General features: G+C 33.2%; 1 protein-coding gene and 1 non-coding gene across 7 annotated transcripts in view; both read right to left on the bottom strand.

Annotated features, from left to right (window-relative positions):
* MAP4K3 (mitogen-activated protein kinase kinase kinase kinase 3) overlaps positions 1 to 16,545 on the bottom strand; it is a 200,310-nt gene that overhangs the window by 26,860 nt on the left and 156,905 nt on the right. For all 6 annotated transcript variants that reach the window (XM_058551375.1, XM_058551376.1, XM_058551377.1 and 3 more), the window contains 7 exons: positions 11,641 to 11,679; positions 11,342 to 11,395; positions 8,532 to 8,574; positions 7,023 to 7,182; positions 6,040 to 6,152; positions 2,873 to 2,914; positions 458 to 542 (listed from right to left, as the gene is read on the bottom strand). In XM_058551375.1, coding sequence (XP_058407358.1) covers positions 458 to 542; positions 2,873 to 2,914; positions 6,040 to 6,152; positions 7,023 to 7,182; positions 8,532 to 8,574; positions 11,342 to 11,395; positions 11,641 to 11,679 — 536 coding nt within the window. The remainder of the gene's footprint in view (positions 1 to 457; positions 543 to 2,872; positions 2,915 to 6,039; positions 6,153 to 7,022; positions 7,183 to 8,531; positions 8,575 to 11,341; positions 11,396 to 11,640; positions 11,680 to 16,545) is intronic.
* Positions 4,010 to 4,143, bottom strand: LOC131412312 (small nucleolar RNA SNORA67). The gene has a single exon (XR_009221755.1). It is a non-coding gene; the product is annotated as a small nucleolar RNA SNORA67 (small nucleolar RNA).

Below are 16,545 nucleotides of genomic sequence, written 5' to 3'. Positions count from 1 at the left end.
TAAGATACAGATATATAGTGAGATGATGCAGACTGTCTTTAGTCAGTGCCTAACGACAACTATTCTTACTACGATCTCTTTTAAGGTGAGACATCCCCTCAAGTGGTCACTAGACCCTGGACTCTCAGTAGTTAAATTCCTTTAGCAATAGCTGTGTCTAAAACACAAAGATACTGAATGATTGTGCAGCAGCAAAAGAAACTTTTTTGGAGGAAATCAGGGTGGCATAAAGTATAAGGTTTCATTGTATCGATATAGTGGCTACACAGTGAAATTTTAATGTTATGTGTCACCCAAACACTGATAATAAGAGAGAAACACACATAACTTAAAAATTTTGTAAGAATTATAACAAATTTTTTTCAGAAAGATATTCAGAAAATGAATAAAATCGAACACTTTCATGGCCTCATTTTAAAAAAATTAGAAAGATAACAGATAAAAAACACAGTACTACCTCTCGTATCTGGGTTTATCCATGATGTTGCACAGTGAATTTTCAAGGGACATCCATTAAAGACCTTTGAAAAACATGCACCCATCTGGAAAAAACAAAGAATAACCAAATAGATGTATCAAGTCACAGTTATTTACCTAACCATGGTACCAACAAAGGTTCCAAGCACAACAGTGAATGTCAACTGGTATAAGATCTTACTTAAGAGAAAGAGTCATTTGTTTTTCTTATCTTTTCAAATAAACAAAGCAGTAATAGCAACCACCTCTACACAATAATCTGTTTACAGAAGTATAATGTACACCTCCCCATCAAGAGCAATACAATATTCCCTGGTTCTAAGAAGGAAACCATCATCTCCTTAAAGGTGAAAAATATTCTTATTTAGCTTCATGAGACTGAAAATGGTATTAATCATTAAATTTATATTACAAAGTGAAAGAGTCATGGTTGATTTGAAATTGATATATGTACTTCAATCACAAAACATACAGAACCATTTTTTAAAAAAACTGAACAATCTGATTGTTTTCCCTTGAAGGATTCAGCAAAAAACTTTACTCTTTGATGTTAATATTTATTTCTCAAGCCCATTTACAAATCTTTCAGATAATAAATACCTTATAATGAAATATAGTATTACTCATTTAAACTTTTTTTGATCTTCAAAGAGTAAAACATTAATTTTGAAATAATTGTTCAGGTTAGAATAAATAAATACAAGAAAGCTTACTCATTTAATCACTTTTACTACCAACAAATTGGGAGAAAAATATAAAAATATTTGGTCAGAAGAACAGCACTGTGCATCATTTTACAGTAGAAATGTTTTCTTCACAAACACGAAGATAATACTCTGAGAGAGAAGACATCACTAGTTGACTATAATGGATTAAAAATATTAACGAAAAATAAATCATCAAAATAATAAATCCTAAGATTTCCTTTTTACTCACAGAAATATATCAACCAGTATTTTTAAGATTTTAGTACCAAAAAAAGAACAATAGTTTGGCAATACCATCAGGTAGTAGGAGACCAATAAAAAACGTTTTTATGGTATAGGGCAGAAATTGTACCACTTAACTAATCCTAATAATTACCCTTTAAGATGACTATTAAAATTCATCTGTTACAATATTGCTAAATCCCTAAAAATCCAAATGACAAAATGAGGTACAAAACAATCAAACCAGTCTCAACTTTAAGGTAATTTGTGTAGTTAGCCCTATCTGGCATTCCACAGCTATCAGCAATTCCCTGTCAAATGCATACATGGCGTAAGAGTTTTATCTTGTAGCCAAATAGGAAGTCTTATCCCTATTGTATATATCTCTCTGCTAGACTTGGGGGCCCTTTACACTCAAAACTTATTTTTATTTTGTAAGGTAAGGTATAATTATTTAGATCTTTATACTAATTAAAAAGTAAAAACGCTAAAAAGTAGAGTTGGGAGGTTAAAAACTAGAAAAACTATGGACATCTTCTAAATTAGTGTTACATAAGGTTTTACAGATTTGTAGAAGTAAAAATGTAGTTCTATCCATATTAACTTAAAACTATATTGAGCTAATATAATTTTTTTGTTGTTTTTGTTGAGGAAGATTCGCCCTGAGCTAACATCTGTTGCCAATCCTCCTCTTTTTGCTTGAGGAAGATTTGCCCCAAACTAACATCTGTGCCAATCTTCCTCCATTTTGCACGTGGGTCGCTGCCACAGTGTGGCTGACAAGTAGTGTAGGTCCAAGCCTGGGATCTGAACCTGCAAACCAGAGCCGCCAAAGTGGAGCATGCCAAACTCAACCACTAATGCCACAGGGCCAGCACAAATCAAGATAATTTTAATCCTAAGAAAGACATCATGGTCTAATTAAAACAAAAAACAAAAAACAAAACCCCCAACAGACTATACTATAAGACATCTAAGTTCTAGCTCTAGGTCTGGCTAGAGTTGGGTGGAGTTTTGTGATCTTGGTGACTGAGGTCTTTGGGTCTCAGTTTCACACAGGGGCAAAATAAAGAGTTTGGGTCAGATGCTCCTTCAATGTTGCTTCCAGTTCTAAAATTCTGTTTCTGATAATTGAAAACATGTTAGAAAAAATGTGCCATATCTACATTTTGTACTTCCTATTATCTTCACGTGCCTTTTTTACATTTCTTCAAAAGTAGCAGCAAATAAGATATTAACAAATTCTGGAATAAAGGAGCTTTAAAATGTATAATTTATCATCATTTTATTTTGAAAGGTTACTTTCAGATGTAATCAATTAATATTTAAATAAGCAGACATTTCTTTCCAATAATAATGGAGGTTCTTTCAAACAGGCAAAAAATCTAACCAAAGGTACACATTCAAGCAATTATTTGTCATTGAATGTAGTCTGAAAACTTAACCTATGTGATATTTATACTTACATGCACTTTAGGTGTTGGGGGTAGACCATTACTAATAGGCTTCTAGAAAAAGAACAAACGCATTTTTACATTTCTTCTGTCGCTGTTTGGTGTAACAATACTGCATTTCAAACACATGTATTGGAACAAAATACATAAGTACATTCTCTTTGTAAAACAAAACATTATAGATAAAGCTGAAGTTCTCTATAACCCTTCCACAGTCCACTTATTCCTAGTACTTGCCCCACAAAAAACTGGTTTGCTATGTACTCTTCCAAATCTTTCCTTAGGCAATTATACGTACTCACGTATTTGTGTATCCTTCCAGATCTCTTTGTATATATTTATACACATGTCTCTGTAGAAAATACTGTTTTTGTGACTGTTTTAGAACATAAATAGTAATGCACTGTTGATCGATTTGTTCTTTGCCTTAACATTGGGTCTTGGACAGCATTTCATATCAGTTCATATAGATTCGGTTCATTTGTTTTAACTGCAGCACAGTATGAATATAACATACTTTGTTTAGTTGTTCTCTGTTATTGGATATTTAGGTTATTTTCAATTTTTTACTATACCAACAACGTGGAAATGATCACCTTTGCATATACCTTATTATGCAATGTGTAAACAGGTTTTTTAGGGTATCCTATGAGAAGTGAAACTACTGGAACATGGGGGGTCTGTACCATTTACATTTTAGTGGATACTGACTGCCAAACTGCCTTTTAGAGTGCCCCTATCGCATCACACCCACCAGCAAGGTATGAGAGTGCTGGTGCCTTACAGTCTCACAGACACTTAATGCTATCAAACTGATTAGTAAAAAATATTTTCTCAATTTGCATGCTTCTGATTGCTAGGAAGGTTGAGAATCTTTTTAAAAAAACATTTTTGGTTATCTGTATTTCTGTGAATTGTCTTTTCCCATTTTTTTACCAAGTTATCTTTTTCTTATCCATTTGTTGGAGTTCTTGATATACTCTAGATTTGAATACTTTATATGTATTACATATATTGAATATTTATATGTTATATATATTACAAATATTTTCTCCTAATCTACAGATTATCTTAACGTTGTTTACAATGTATTTTGTCATTTGAAGTTTTAAATTTCAATGGATTGAAATATATGAATCATTAATCAGAATATACTGACAATTAAAGAGCAAAAATAGCACATTTGTTCACCTACAATATTCCCAAGAATATCAGATATTTTTCCAAGGGGCTACATTCCTGGGGTATATGATTTGTCCCCTGCAGAGGGAATCTCCTTGGGAGAGAATATACTTTAAGCATAAATTTTATAAAAGTCTAGATTTCTTTCGAGGCTAATCTTAGTAATGGCATTTTAAGGAATGACATCACAATCTTTTCTCAAGCTGATATAAATCTGAATTATTTAAATGATGCAACAAAAATTAGCTAAAAAGCTGTTAACTGATTTCATATATATAATACAAATGAAATATTCTCTGTAGTATTGCTTACATGAGTAACTATTAGACACTTCTAAAATTAAGATTATATGAATTTTCCTTTGTAGACATGCTTACTATGACAATGTACAGCCAACTACTGCCACCAATTTCTGATAATATTTTTCCCATTTTGCAAATAATTTATGTACTTATTTTTATTTTGATGTCCTTAAATTATCTTATATCATCTATTTTAGCAAAACATCATTTTTAATTAGGGAGCCCTGAATGTTATAACTATCAGATTTAACTTAAATACAAAATTGGCTGTAAATAATTTCAAGAAGGTGCACAAACTGTACTCATGTTTCAATATAACATGGATACTGTTTATCCTGTGATACAATCATGGGCATATTTATTTCAGAATTATTGAGACTGTTATTTTAAGTACTAGTTTTTTTATCCTAATGAAATAAGATAATAGAAAAAGTGAATTAGAAATGCACACATAAAAAAATGTATACATCTCTCAAAGGTTATTATACTGTGTTGCAGAGTCATTAAGCTGTATTTTTGTACCACTACATTAGCAGAGCTGTTAAAATTTAAACTGATGAAAGCAAAAGGCACTGCTCAGTTGGACTGAATTTTATAAAAACCATTCCTGAAGGACATTTTACACTTTTGTTAAAAATGCCCTAAATTTCACGAACTACGGTAGATAACCCCAGTTAGACGCCTTAATTATAAAAAATGGTTATGTCATATTCTATAGTGAAATCTTAAAAAATAGTTAAACAGATATAGTACAAAAGCCTCTAGCAATGTGTTTACCACACAAAGCCATAGCTATACGCACATGAACATATTCAATGTACTAGAAATGTCTATAAACATAAATATTGATATACACAAGAACTTCAAAAAAATATGGTCTCATCTCATGATCTCATTTGCATCTGCTAAATTGGAGATTTTAAGGATTTTTTGTTGTTTTAAGTTCTATGATGATTGATAAATGTCTTCTGATGAAGAGTAAATTCTTTACAAACGTTAAAAATTTTTAATTTCCCTGATAAATACTATTTATGTTTTAATAGTTATATCATAGTGTTTTATCTAATATTTGTAATAGGAATAGCTGCTAAGGCTAATTTCATCTTTCCTGAAGTGATATCTTATATCTACTAGAAAATACGCTTAAAGTTTTCCTCTTTGTTAGCTATTTTCTTTGCGTGAGAGTAGAAACATCACAAATTTTGTAATCTACAGTTAGAAATTTGTCCTGGGGTAAAAGCTATACCTTTCCTTATCTGTCCATGTCCTTCTTTCCATAACTTCTTGAAACTTCTTTCATAACTTAAAAGGAACTTTTAAGAATCAATTCTTATCAACGAAAATAATTGAGTTATTTTCTGAACAATCACATGAATACTAAGCATTTACCTGTATGCAGAAGGTCACATTTTATAATACACTATATAACAAATTGGCCTAAATAATTCAAACAACAGAAAGCCATCATTTCAAATTCAAAGCAAAGTTACTTTTTTTCAAGATTTAAACAATTATAATTATAATTAATACACTAAAATGCCAGTATACTAATTGTAAAATATACAATTGCTATAGTTTCACTAATTATAATTGTAAAACTAAATTATAATTGTGAAACTTAATAGCGAAAACTGCAAAATTTAATAGTGAAAAAGGAAACAAATACAAGTAAAGCTTACGAATATAAATACCTACTGGTACATCTTTCTTTTCTTTCCTTGAAAGGTTTGTGCCTCTCGGTTCATTCTGTTGTTGATACAACGAACCATCTCGTTCACCATTTAACTGAAAGGAGCTCACTCCATTTCCTTCAATAAGATATGTTTAAATACATTAAAAAAGGATTAATTTTCACGAAAATTTACATTCAGAAAATTATCAAGTAGGAAAGAAAAATATTATCTCTGAGACAGTTTCAGCTCCATTTGGGACCACCCAATCAGAATATTTAGTACTGAGGTAAGAAGTTTTATATATGTCTTCTATTTATGTCTCTATCTCTGGCATATAGGCAAATTTAAATTCAGGTCATATCTAAGTACATATATTTGTGTTAAAAAGACAAACAAATACTGAATACATAACTACTTTCAGGGAAGGGCAATTTATAGTATGTTATCAAAAAAAATTTAGCTACTCTTTTTTTAACTGCTTCCTTTGCATAAAACACAAGAAACTTTATAGTATTTAAAACAGCATCTTCTAGTATTAATTTAGAGGCAAATACCTAGCAAAAGTGACAATGATTTTTCTAAAAACGATTAAATGAAATAAAATAAAGGGGTTAGACAAAGTACCCTCTTCTTTTTCTAAAACAGAAGTAGCCTAGAACCAAAACACATTTTCCTTGTTTGTTCAGTTTAATTTCTTTTGTCGCCACACTATAGATAAATGATGAATTGTGCATACACAATTCTCCAAAAGAGGGAAGGCTAGATATGAAATGAGAAACAAGGGGCAAAATATCCCAGACTGGGTCATAGGTAATCCTGTCATAAAAACACTTCAAACTATGAGGCAAAGAGCATAGAAAACATCTCCATAGCCATTGCCTTCCTTCTCCTCTCCTCAAAGGAATTTCAAATAATCTCTTAAAAGAAGGATTCCGGAACTTCACTGTTTTCACACAGTATAGAAATCTGGTAACACACTTATTTCACCCTCCCTTCCCCCTTTACCTAAAGCAATAGGCTTCTGTGGAGGTAATCTGGGAGGTGGTGGCCTAGGTGGAACTTGGGATGGTTTTGCTGGGCTCTCCGACATGGGACATCTCTTGATTGTTCCTTGATTATCATCCTCAGTAGAATGAGTTTCCTGTGGTATGAATATGGACTTAGGCTAAAATAATACAGAAAAGGAGACCAATAATTAAACATGAAATTATTCATTTTTTATTAAACATGAAAAATATTAAATGTTTTTCCTGAAGTAAATATTGTTATATATCAGAGGCTTTCAAACTGTGTTTATTAGCTGAGTTTCAAGGTTATTCATATCTGATACAGATTATTTTAATATATATCCTAAATAATGTACACAAAGATGTTTTCTCAGGGAAAAAAAAAAAAGCCTCTTTCTATTAATTCTTCACATGCCTTCTCACGTAGACTTGCCAAATAAAAATATTCTGGTCTTTCTGATCTTCAATTTAAATGAGTCTCTTTTTATTTTAAACATTCAAGCTAATCAAAGCTCAGCTCCTTACCAGGCTAATCAAAACTGTCTCATTTAGAATTCTCAATGTTTTTTATGTTCATGCTTAATCTTTCAGATTGGGGACAGGAGAAGATACCAATTAAAATTTTACCATATTGGAGAATACTAACACAGCAATATGGGATGCCTGAGAAACATTCTGTGCAGACAATGGAAAAAGCTCCAGTCAGCTGAAGGTTTGGAGAATTTTTAATTTCTTATAAATGCGTCCCTTACTAAGAAGACTGCTTAGCACTTATCTCTTTGGAATTCAGATCTCTATACTTCTGCTGATGCAAAACTAAACAAGTACAGTATTATTTACCTGTGTGAATCATGATTTTCTCCTGATTTCAAACCCTTTAACAGCTCACTTTATAAACAGTTCATTTTATAGTTAAAATTTGCTATGCATATGAAGTCATAAATCTATATTATCACTACTATATTAACTCATTTTGCCGTTAAAAAAACCCCATCAGTTGAGATTATTTTACTATTTTATGATGTTTTTGTTTGACAAAAGGATTTTGTTACTAAAATTTTGAGAATTACTGTCCTATTTTGTATTTTTTATTTAAAAATACCTTCTGAAAATTAAGTATCTGTGATGATTAATCACCATCCTTTACCTATTCTCAGGAAATTAGTACTAGTAGATTGTAGATTTTGAGGAGAACAATCTTATTAAAAAAATGTGAGTTTTCTAACACAAGTGAAATAATACTAATCCGTTAATATAATCATTTTAATGTACAAATTTCTAGAACTTATTATTTAGAATAAACACTGAATAACAAGTTAGATTATTAAAAAAAGACAAACAAAAACAACCACATTCATCTATTCCTATCATGGTTAGTACTTTCTTCATGATTTTTCTTTGTGGATCTCAAGTGAAGATAAGCTACAGAGTAACTATTAATACAGTAATAAAGTGGCAGAACAAACACACACACACATAATTCAAATGAAAAAACAAATCTGCCTACCTTTGGCGGCAAAGGAGGTGGAACTTTTGCTTTCATGGTTGAACTATAAAAACATACAAGTTTAGAATCAGAACTCTTCATTTTACAAATGAATCATTACTAAAATATAAGTAATTTTTCAAAGATATAGAAAAAAACTTGCATAAACAAGTTCCTTTTTCTAAGATTATGAGTGTTTTCCAAAAACTTTGTGAAATGTTAAAGTTATGCTGACTGAAGTATTATTTAGAAGTAATTGAGTAGATATGCTTGCTTGGTTTCAAACACTATATGGTACTAAAACTGGAAAAGATAACTACAAATCGTTTATATCACTTGAAAGGTAATTAATTAATTAATATAAAAACATAAGAAACAACTAGTTTAAAGAAAAATAGCAAAATAATACAATATAAAAATCTATCCCAATGTAAGCTTCATTTTTACTCCTGTTAGATATGAAATATCTCTGATGAAGCTCATCAAAAGCTACATACATGCTCTATGAAATTACAGGCAGAATTTATTTGATTGAACCTAAGGTTCATCGCAACTCAGGAAGCACAAAAAATTAAAAGATGATCCAGTATAAACTCTCAAATAAGGAAATCGAGGCCCAGAGAGGTTAAGTGACCTTATCCAAGGTCACAAGACTAGTGGGGTAGAAGGAAAACCTATGCCTCCAACTACTGGTCAGGTGCTCGTCACCCTACCATGAAACCACATCTTTCCTTAAAATAAATGAATGAATGAATGCATACATACATACCTAAAAGGACTAAATATCAACGCTTACATAAGTGAAAATATTCCCCCTTTAAAAATACATTTATATCCAAAGTATCTGTTTATTTGAAATACATCAAATGAAATTTAATCAACCATACAATAAAGTTTTGCAGTTGTAGTAATAATTACAGCAGCTACCAATTACTGACTAATTTCTAACACTAAACTACAACATACATTTACTGTCTTTGTTATCAACTAGTGCTATGGACTGAATCGTGTCCACACGCTGAAGCTCTAAACCCCAATGTGACTGTACCTGGACACAGGGCTTCCAGGAGGCAATTAAGGTAAATAAGGGTGGGGTCTTGATCCAATAGAATTGGTGGCCTTATAAGAGGAAGATCTCTCTCTGTCTCTGTGCACACACCAAGAAAACGTCCTTTGAGGACACAGCAAGAAGGCAACTGTCTATGAGCTAGGGAAATGGCCCTCACTGGGAATTGAATCGGCAGGCATCTTATCTTGGACATCCTAGCTTCCAGAACTGTGACAAATTTCTGTTGTTCAAGCCACTCAGTCTATGGTAGCTTGTTATGACAGCCTGAGCTAAGACAGATTTTGGTGTCAAGAAGCGGGGTGCTGCAGTAACAAATACCGAACAATGTGGAAGCAGTTCTGGAACTCGGTAATGGGTAGAGGCTGGAAGAGTTTTGAGGTGCGTGCTAGTAATACGGATGTTAAGAGTGATTCTGGTGAGCAGTCACAAGAAAAAGAGGAGAGCTGGTGAAAAAGTTTCCATCTTCTTGGAGAATACATAAATGATCAACAGAATACTGATAGCAATGCGGACATTAAAGGCCATTCTGGTGCAGTCTCAGACAGAAATGATGAGAACATATTATTGGGAACTGGAGGAAAGGTGATCTTGTCACAGAGTGGCAGACTACTTGGCTGAACTGTGGTCATGTTCTAGTGTTTTGTGAACAGTAAAACTCGCAAGTGATGAACTTGGATATTTAGCTGAGGAGATTTCTAAGCAAAGAGCTGAAGGAGCAGCTTGGTTCCTTTTGACTGCTTATAGTAAAATGAGAGAAGAGAGATAAATTGAAGAAGGAGTTGTTAAGCAAAAAGGAACCAGAACTTGAAACTGGAAAAAATTTCCAGCCTATCCATATTATTTCAGAAATGGATAGCATGAGAAGCATGTTCTGAAGAGAACACCGAGGGAGTGGCTGGACTATCACTCAATAAAGAACTTACGGGATTATACCAGCACAAACATTGGCAGTCTGAACTGAAGGGAATGGAGACCAGGCAAAATGAAGGAAGGCTGCTGGACTCCTTGGATTTGACAGGACAGGATGACAGAGCTACCCAAACATGCAATGTTCTTCAAGAAGAGGGAAAAATGATCCTGAAGGTGATCCAGAGATCATCAGATCTAAATCAGATTAATTTAGATGATACTGAGATAAGTTGATACTGGAATGAATTAAGACTTTCGGGGCTGTTAGGATGGAATGATGGTATTTTGCATGTGTTAAAGACATGAATTTTGCAGGACCGGGAGCACAGTCCTATGGACTGAATTGTGTCCCCTCAACATTCATATGCTGAAGACCTAATTCCAATGTGATTGTATTTGTGAAGATAGTGCTTTTGGGAGGTAATTAGGGTTAACCGAGGTCATAAGAGTGAGGTCCTAATCAGATAGGATTGGTGACCTTATAAGAAAAGGGAGAGAGTGTATGCATGCACTGAGGAAAGTCCATGTGAGGACACAGTGAGAGGGCAGCTGTCTGAAGCCTGGAAGAGAGCTCTCACCAGGAGCTAAATTGGCCAGCAGCTTGAGTTTGGACTTTCCAGCCTCCAGAACTGTAAGAAATAAATTCTGTTGTTTAAACCACCAGTCTATGGTATTTTGTTAACGATACCTGAACTAATAAAACTAGAATAGAGAAAAGGAAAGAAACTGTGGGACAACCCATGATACTATGTTACTAATAATATTAAAATCACTGTTAATAGTAAGCTGTCAGATGTATGAAATCAGGTCAAATGACACCTTTTCTTTTACCAAAAACAGAACCAGAACTTACTGTTTTGATTCATCATCTTCCCCTTCATCATCTTCTAAATGTGCCACATGCCCTCTAAAGATAAGAAGGATAATTCCATTGTTACTAAACGGACCTTACCAAAACATCCTAAGAAGAAACTTTACAAAATACAGGAAGGGCTACTGCAAGACAGAATTTTATTTCTACACCTTTACAGGATTCAGAATTAAAACAACAACAACAAAACAATCTTATGCTACATGACAGAGAAAGGGGCAAATAGACTTGATTTGTCTGTAACATAAAGTATTTTAAGCTTAATTAAAAATTAAAATTACCGCTGATGTAATTCTTCTTCTACAGACTTCAGAAGACTCCTTAAAAGAAGAAAAAAAAAAAACAAGAAATAATGTGAATAATAAAGCAAAGGAGTAGTACCAAGTACATATTTTTTCATCACTTTAACCTTACCCGTAATTTTTTAATTACTTTTTCACTGTTTTCTAAATATTTGCTACAACTATCATCTCTATACCATAAAACATCAAGTTATATTTAATATCTCTATTTTCTGTTGCTGATGTCTTTATACATGTATTTTAAATGAACAAAATACATCCTAATGTTTACTGAGAAATACCAATTCAAACAGAGGACAACCCACCATGAAATGTCACAATAGGACTGACAAAACAATAATTGCAGGGTCATAGTCAGGGGTTTCCAGGATTCAAATTTTACCCGGAATATTTTACCTGACACCTGAAATTATATTTTCTTTTTGTTAAAATAAGGAAGGTGACACAATTTAAAAAAACATCATGCTCTCAGGCAATCCTACAAAATGAAACTCAACATGTTGGATCTCTCTGCAAAAGCATGCATGCATGTGATGTGAATACATGAATGTAGTAGCACTTTGCTTTCACAGAAGACACTCACTTACCTGAAGTATCTGTTCTCCAGTGGTGTACTGGCAAACACATTTACACTTTTGGGAGACTAAGCCTGTATCAGACCAGGTGTGAGGATTTTATCATTAGGAGCAATTTATAAAACTTTGATATTCAGGAATGTAAGAGAGAACTCATGGCATTCCTGAAGTTCCCTTACTTCTTTTCACTGCAAGGTCATGCAGCATACCTCCTATATTATACTCTTCAAGCATAAAAACTCAATAGCCTTCTTAAAGCTAATGGGATAGAGAGACATATGGTTACTGATAGATTACTGAGGTAAAAGTGATCTAGAAGAAAATTTACTCTCCTCAAAAGTTGTAAGGTAGTACCTTCTAATCATTTTTCCCCTCCTATATACATTGGAAAAAACTGCCCTTAGAATTATCAAACCATAAAACCGGAGAAACTGAAAGGTATGGATAGCTGGTATAAGCAATTAATAGAACAGATTTTAGCCATCAAATATTTTAATTAGGGCCAGCTTAATACCAATCTAAGTACTACAAAATGATGAAGTTCTAAATGTGGAGTGGTAAATGACAGGAAAACCATAAACTAATTGTAAATCCTATTTTGCAGTAAAGAAAACTGACGTACTTTGGTCAAATGCATTATCTTACCCACGAAGCTCTTTAAGGGTGAGCTCTAGGAAGCAGGAGCTTCTGCCTAGAGGCAGTGGAGCAAAATGATGACAAGTTGTGAAGCAAAGACAGCCTGAATCTGAATCCTGCCTCTGCCACTGTAAGGTTATGTGGCCTTAGATAAGTTACTTTGATATCACAATGCTTCAGTTCCTATATCTGTAAAATGGGAATTACAATAGTACCTATGTCAAAGTGGTTATCTGAAGATATAATGAATTAATATAAATAAAATACTTAGAATAGTAATTTAAAACATAGTAAGTACTCAATTAGTGCTTTCTTTATTATTATTGACTATGCAACATTTCTTTAAACTAGCAGCTCGTAAAGTGTGGTCTGAGGATCCGGGGTGTAGCTTAGTCTCCTGTAGGGGGTCTGCAAGGTCAAAACTATTTTCATAATACTAAAGCATTTATCTTTTTCACTCTTATTCTTTCATTGAGAATGAAACTTTGGAGTTTTCTGGAGACTACAAGACGCATGATAGCCCAACAGACTAGTAGCAGACGTGAAAATCCATCTCTCTTCTATTAAGCCAGCTATTAAGGAGATTTGCAAAAAATACAAAACAATGTGACTCTTTTTATTATTATTATTTTGTTTCAGAAAAAAAGTTGTTCTTCATAAAAAATATTATTAGTGGGCCTCAACAAAAAGTCTGTTGTATTACACCGACTTATATAAAGCCTCTTATTGCAATTATTTGCTGTTTCTAAGTCTCATGAGAGGAATCAAGTGGTGTTACAAGGAAGGTACCATAAAGAGGTGGCATTTGAATTGGTCCTTAATGATGAGGAATTTTTCTTTTTTTTTCTGAGGAAGATCAGCCCTGAGCTAACATTTGTTGCCAATCCTCCTCTTTTTGCTGAGGAAGATGGGCCCTGGGCTAACATCCGTGTCCATCTTCATCTACTTTATATGTGGGATGCCTGCCACAGCATGGCTTGATAAATGGTGCACAGATCCGTGCCCGGGATCCGAACCTACGAACCCTAGGCTGCCAAAGTGGAGCGTGTGAACCCAACCACTACAACACTGGGCCAGCCCCTGAGGAATTTTTTTAATACACACAAAAATGTTATTTAGGATAACATGTAATGAGTATATTACTATTTTAAATAAATTAATAAATATCTTGAAAAGTTCTCAGTTTAAATTTCCAATACTATAAATATTGATAGTTATAACCCATATAAACAAAAGCTCACTGGAATTCTCAATAATTTTTAAGACTGTAAAAGGATCCTGAGACCAAAAATTTAAGAAGAGCTGCTTTATTTTTATTATTATTATTTTTTTTTGTGAGGGAGATCAGCCCTGAGCTAACATCCGTGCTAATCCTCCTCTTTTTGCTGAGGAAGACCGGCTCTGAGCTAACATCTATTGCCAATCCTCCTCCTTTTTTGTCCCCAAAAGCCCCAGTAGATAGTTGTAAGTCATAGTTGCACATCCTTCTAGTTGCTGTATGTGGGAGGCAGCCTCAGCATGGCCGGAGAAGCGGTGCGTCGGTGCGCACCCGGGATCCGAACCTGGGCCGCCAGTAGTGGAGTGTGCACACTTAACGGCTAAGCCACCAGGCCGGCCCTAAGAAGAGCTGCTTTAAATTATTTTACCAAATCTCTGAACTTTATAGTGGGCTTTTACATCATTTTAGAAGATGTGAAAAAAAACTTCTTCTTAAGCATATGGTAATTTTTGAGGCATTCTTTTTCTAGTAGAGATTAGGATTTGAAAATAATTGAGAGGAGAATTTAAAATGTAGTTTATTTTCAGTTACCGTATTTAACTGGACTTACATGGCATCCCACTTTTTAAAAAAGAGTGTTCCCGAGAGTACTGGGTTCTCTAAGAACAGGAGAACGTGAGAAAGCAGCTAGCCTATGGCTAGGGACTCATATATATTTTTTACTCATTTACTTGTACATCTCCTACTACATAAGATATTTTGTTAATAAAGTTACAGAATGCGTGAAGTCTTCATGAAAAGTAGGATGTATGATTTGCTTTTCAGCCTTTATAAAAGAGAAAATGAAACATGGTTAAATTTGCTAAAAGGTCTGTTTATAGGACCTTTACTGTATCTTAAGAGCACTGGAGAAAAATGTAATACTGATTTAATCACCAAGATTGCTAGACACTAAACAACGTCACTATCCACTAGTCCTCTTAGATTTTTCTGTTATGGAACTTTTAGAAAGTAATGAACAAAAGAAAACAAAAATAATGCTCTCAGAGATTGAATTATTAAGTCAATCTAAAATGATTAGGAAATTTGCATGAAAAGGTTAAAAATGGAGCAATATGTAAACCTAGATTTAACTGATGAAATGAAGAAACTGATATGGAGAAAAGTAAAAAATCACCACCAAAGTATTTAGCATATTCAAAATAGCTAAGGAATTCACGCTGCTGGTTAGTAAAATCTTTCAAAATTGCCTAATTGGCTCAAAACAATCTCTAAGTACTCCCCTGATGATGTGTGAAAACAAAAATCTCCGTATTTCTTTAAAGCTAAAGAGCAGTTTTATTCATTTATATTCACTTGTTCTTACAATCAACAATTATTTACTGACTTATATACTACAAATAAGGGCAACTAATAAACCCTAAATGTGCTAAATACTTTACAATGATTATTCCATTTCACCTCAGCACCCTAGGAGGCAGGTACTGTTTTAATCTCCATTTACCAGAGAAAACTGAGGTAAATTTCTCAAAGTCATGTAGCTTACAGGAAGAGAGAGTTCTGATTCCAGATCTGGCATTTACTACTACTGCACTCAATTGTGCCAGGAACTGTGTACATCAATTTACTTTTCACCATTATTTAAATCTTTAGAAGATAATTTAGCTTTAGAATTTTTGCTCTACATTAAAGACAAAATCAGAAATAATTTAGAGTTTTCTTTCAAAAATACTATTTTGTTGGTTTTAAATGGTCAGAAAAGTTGGCCCCAATAATAACAAGAAGTCAAAGAAAAGAAAAGAACCCAGTAAGTCTTATGCATTCTATTAAAAAAACCCAAAACTATCTTAAATAGTTCCTGCATGGTCTGGAATAGGTAGAAACCCATAAATGGAAATCTGTCTGCCTGATCACCTATGGAGAAAGCAGGAAATCCTGAGAGTTTTAAAACACTGCCTAGTCACAAGAATAAAGCAGACATATCAGTACAGTAAGAGAAGTGCTACATCCATGCTCATGTCACATGTATGTATATACCTGTACATGAAACACAGCCAAAGGTCAAGCTTTTGGCCAACCTACCTTGCCAGTGATTCGTTATATAGAATACAGTTCCTTAAGCAGGGATCCAATTCATCAAAAAATGAAGGTTGGGCAAATTATTAACATTTTACCTAGCCAAAGTAACTATATACTATGAAAATGTCTATCAATCAGAAATCAGACAATGGGAACTAAGGAATCTGGAAAAGCATTTAGTGATGGGCCATATTTTTTTTTGTATTTCTGCAAGTATATAACTTAAAAATATATTTAAAATGAACCAAAAAAATGTAAATGAAATATTTTTCTAAATTATCGAATCTCTTAAAATATACCAAAATTTGCTAATAAGGTCCTTAAAAACTAGTAACCTTAAATTTAGACAAAATAATGTAAAAAGCACCTCAGAAT

Source organism: Diceros bicornis, chromosome 12 (genome assembly GCF_020826845.1).
Source record: "Diceros bicornis minor isolate mBicDic1 chromosome 12, mDicBic1.mat.cur, whole genome shotgun sequence".
Lineage (NCBI taxonomy): Eukaryota > Metazoa > Chordata > Mammalia > Perissodactyla > Rhinocerotidae > Diceros > Diceros bicornis.
This window is presented reverse-complemented; position numbering and strand designations above follow the sequence as displayed.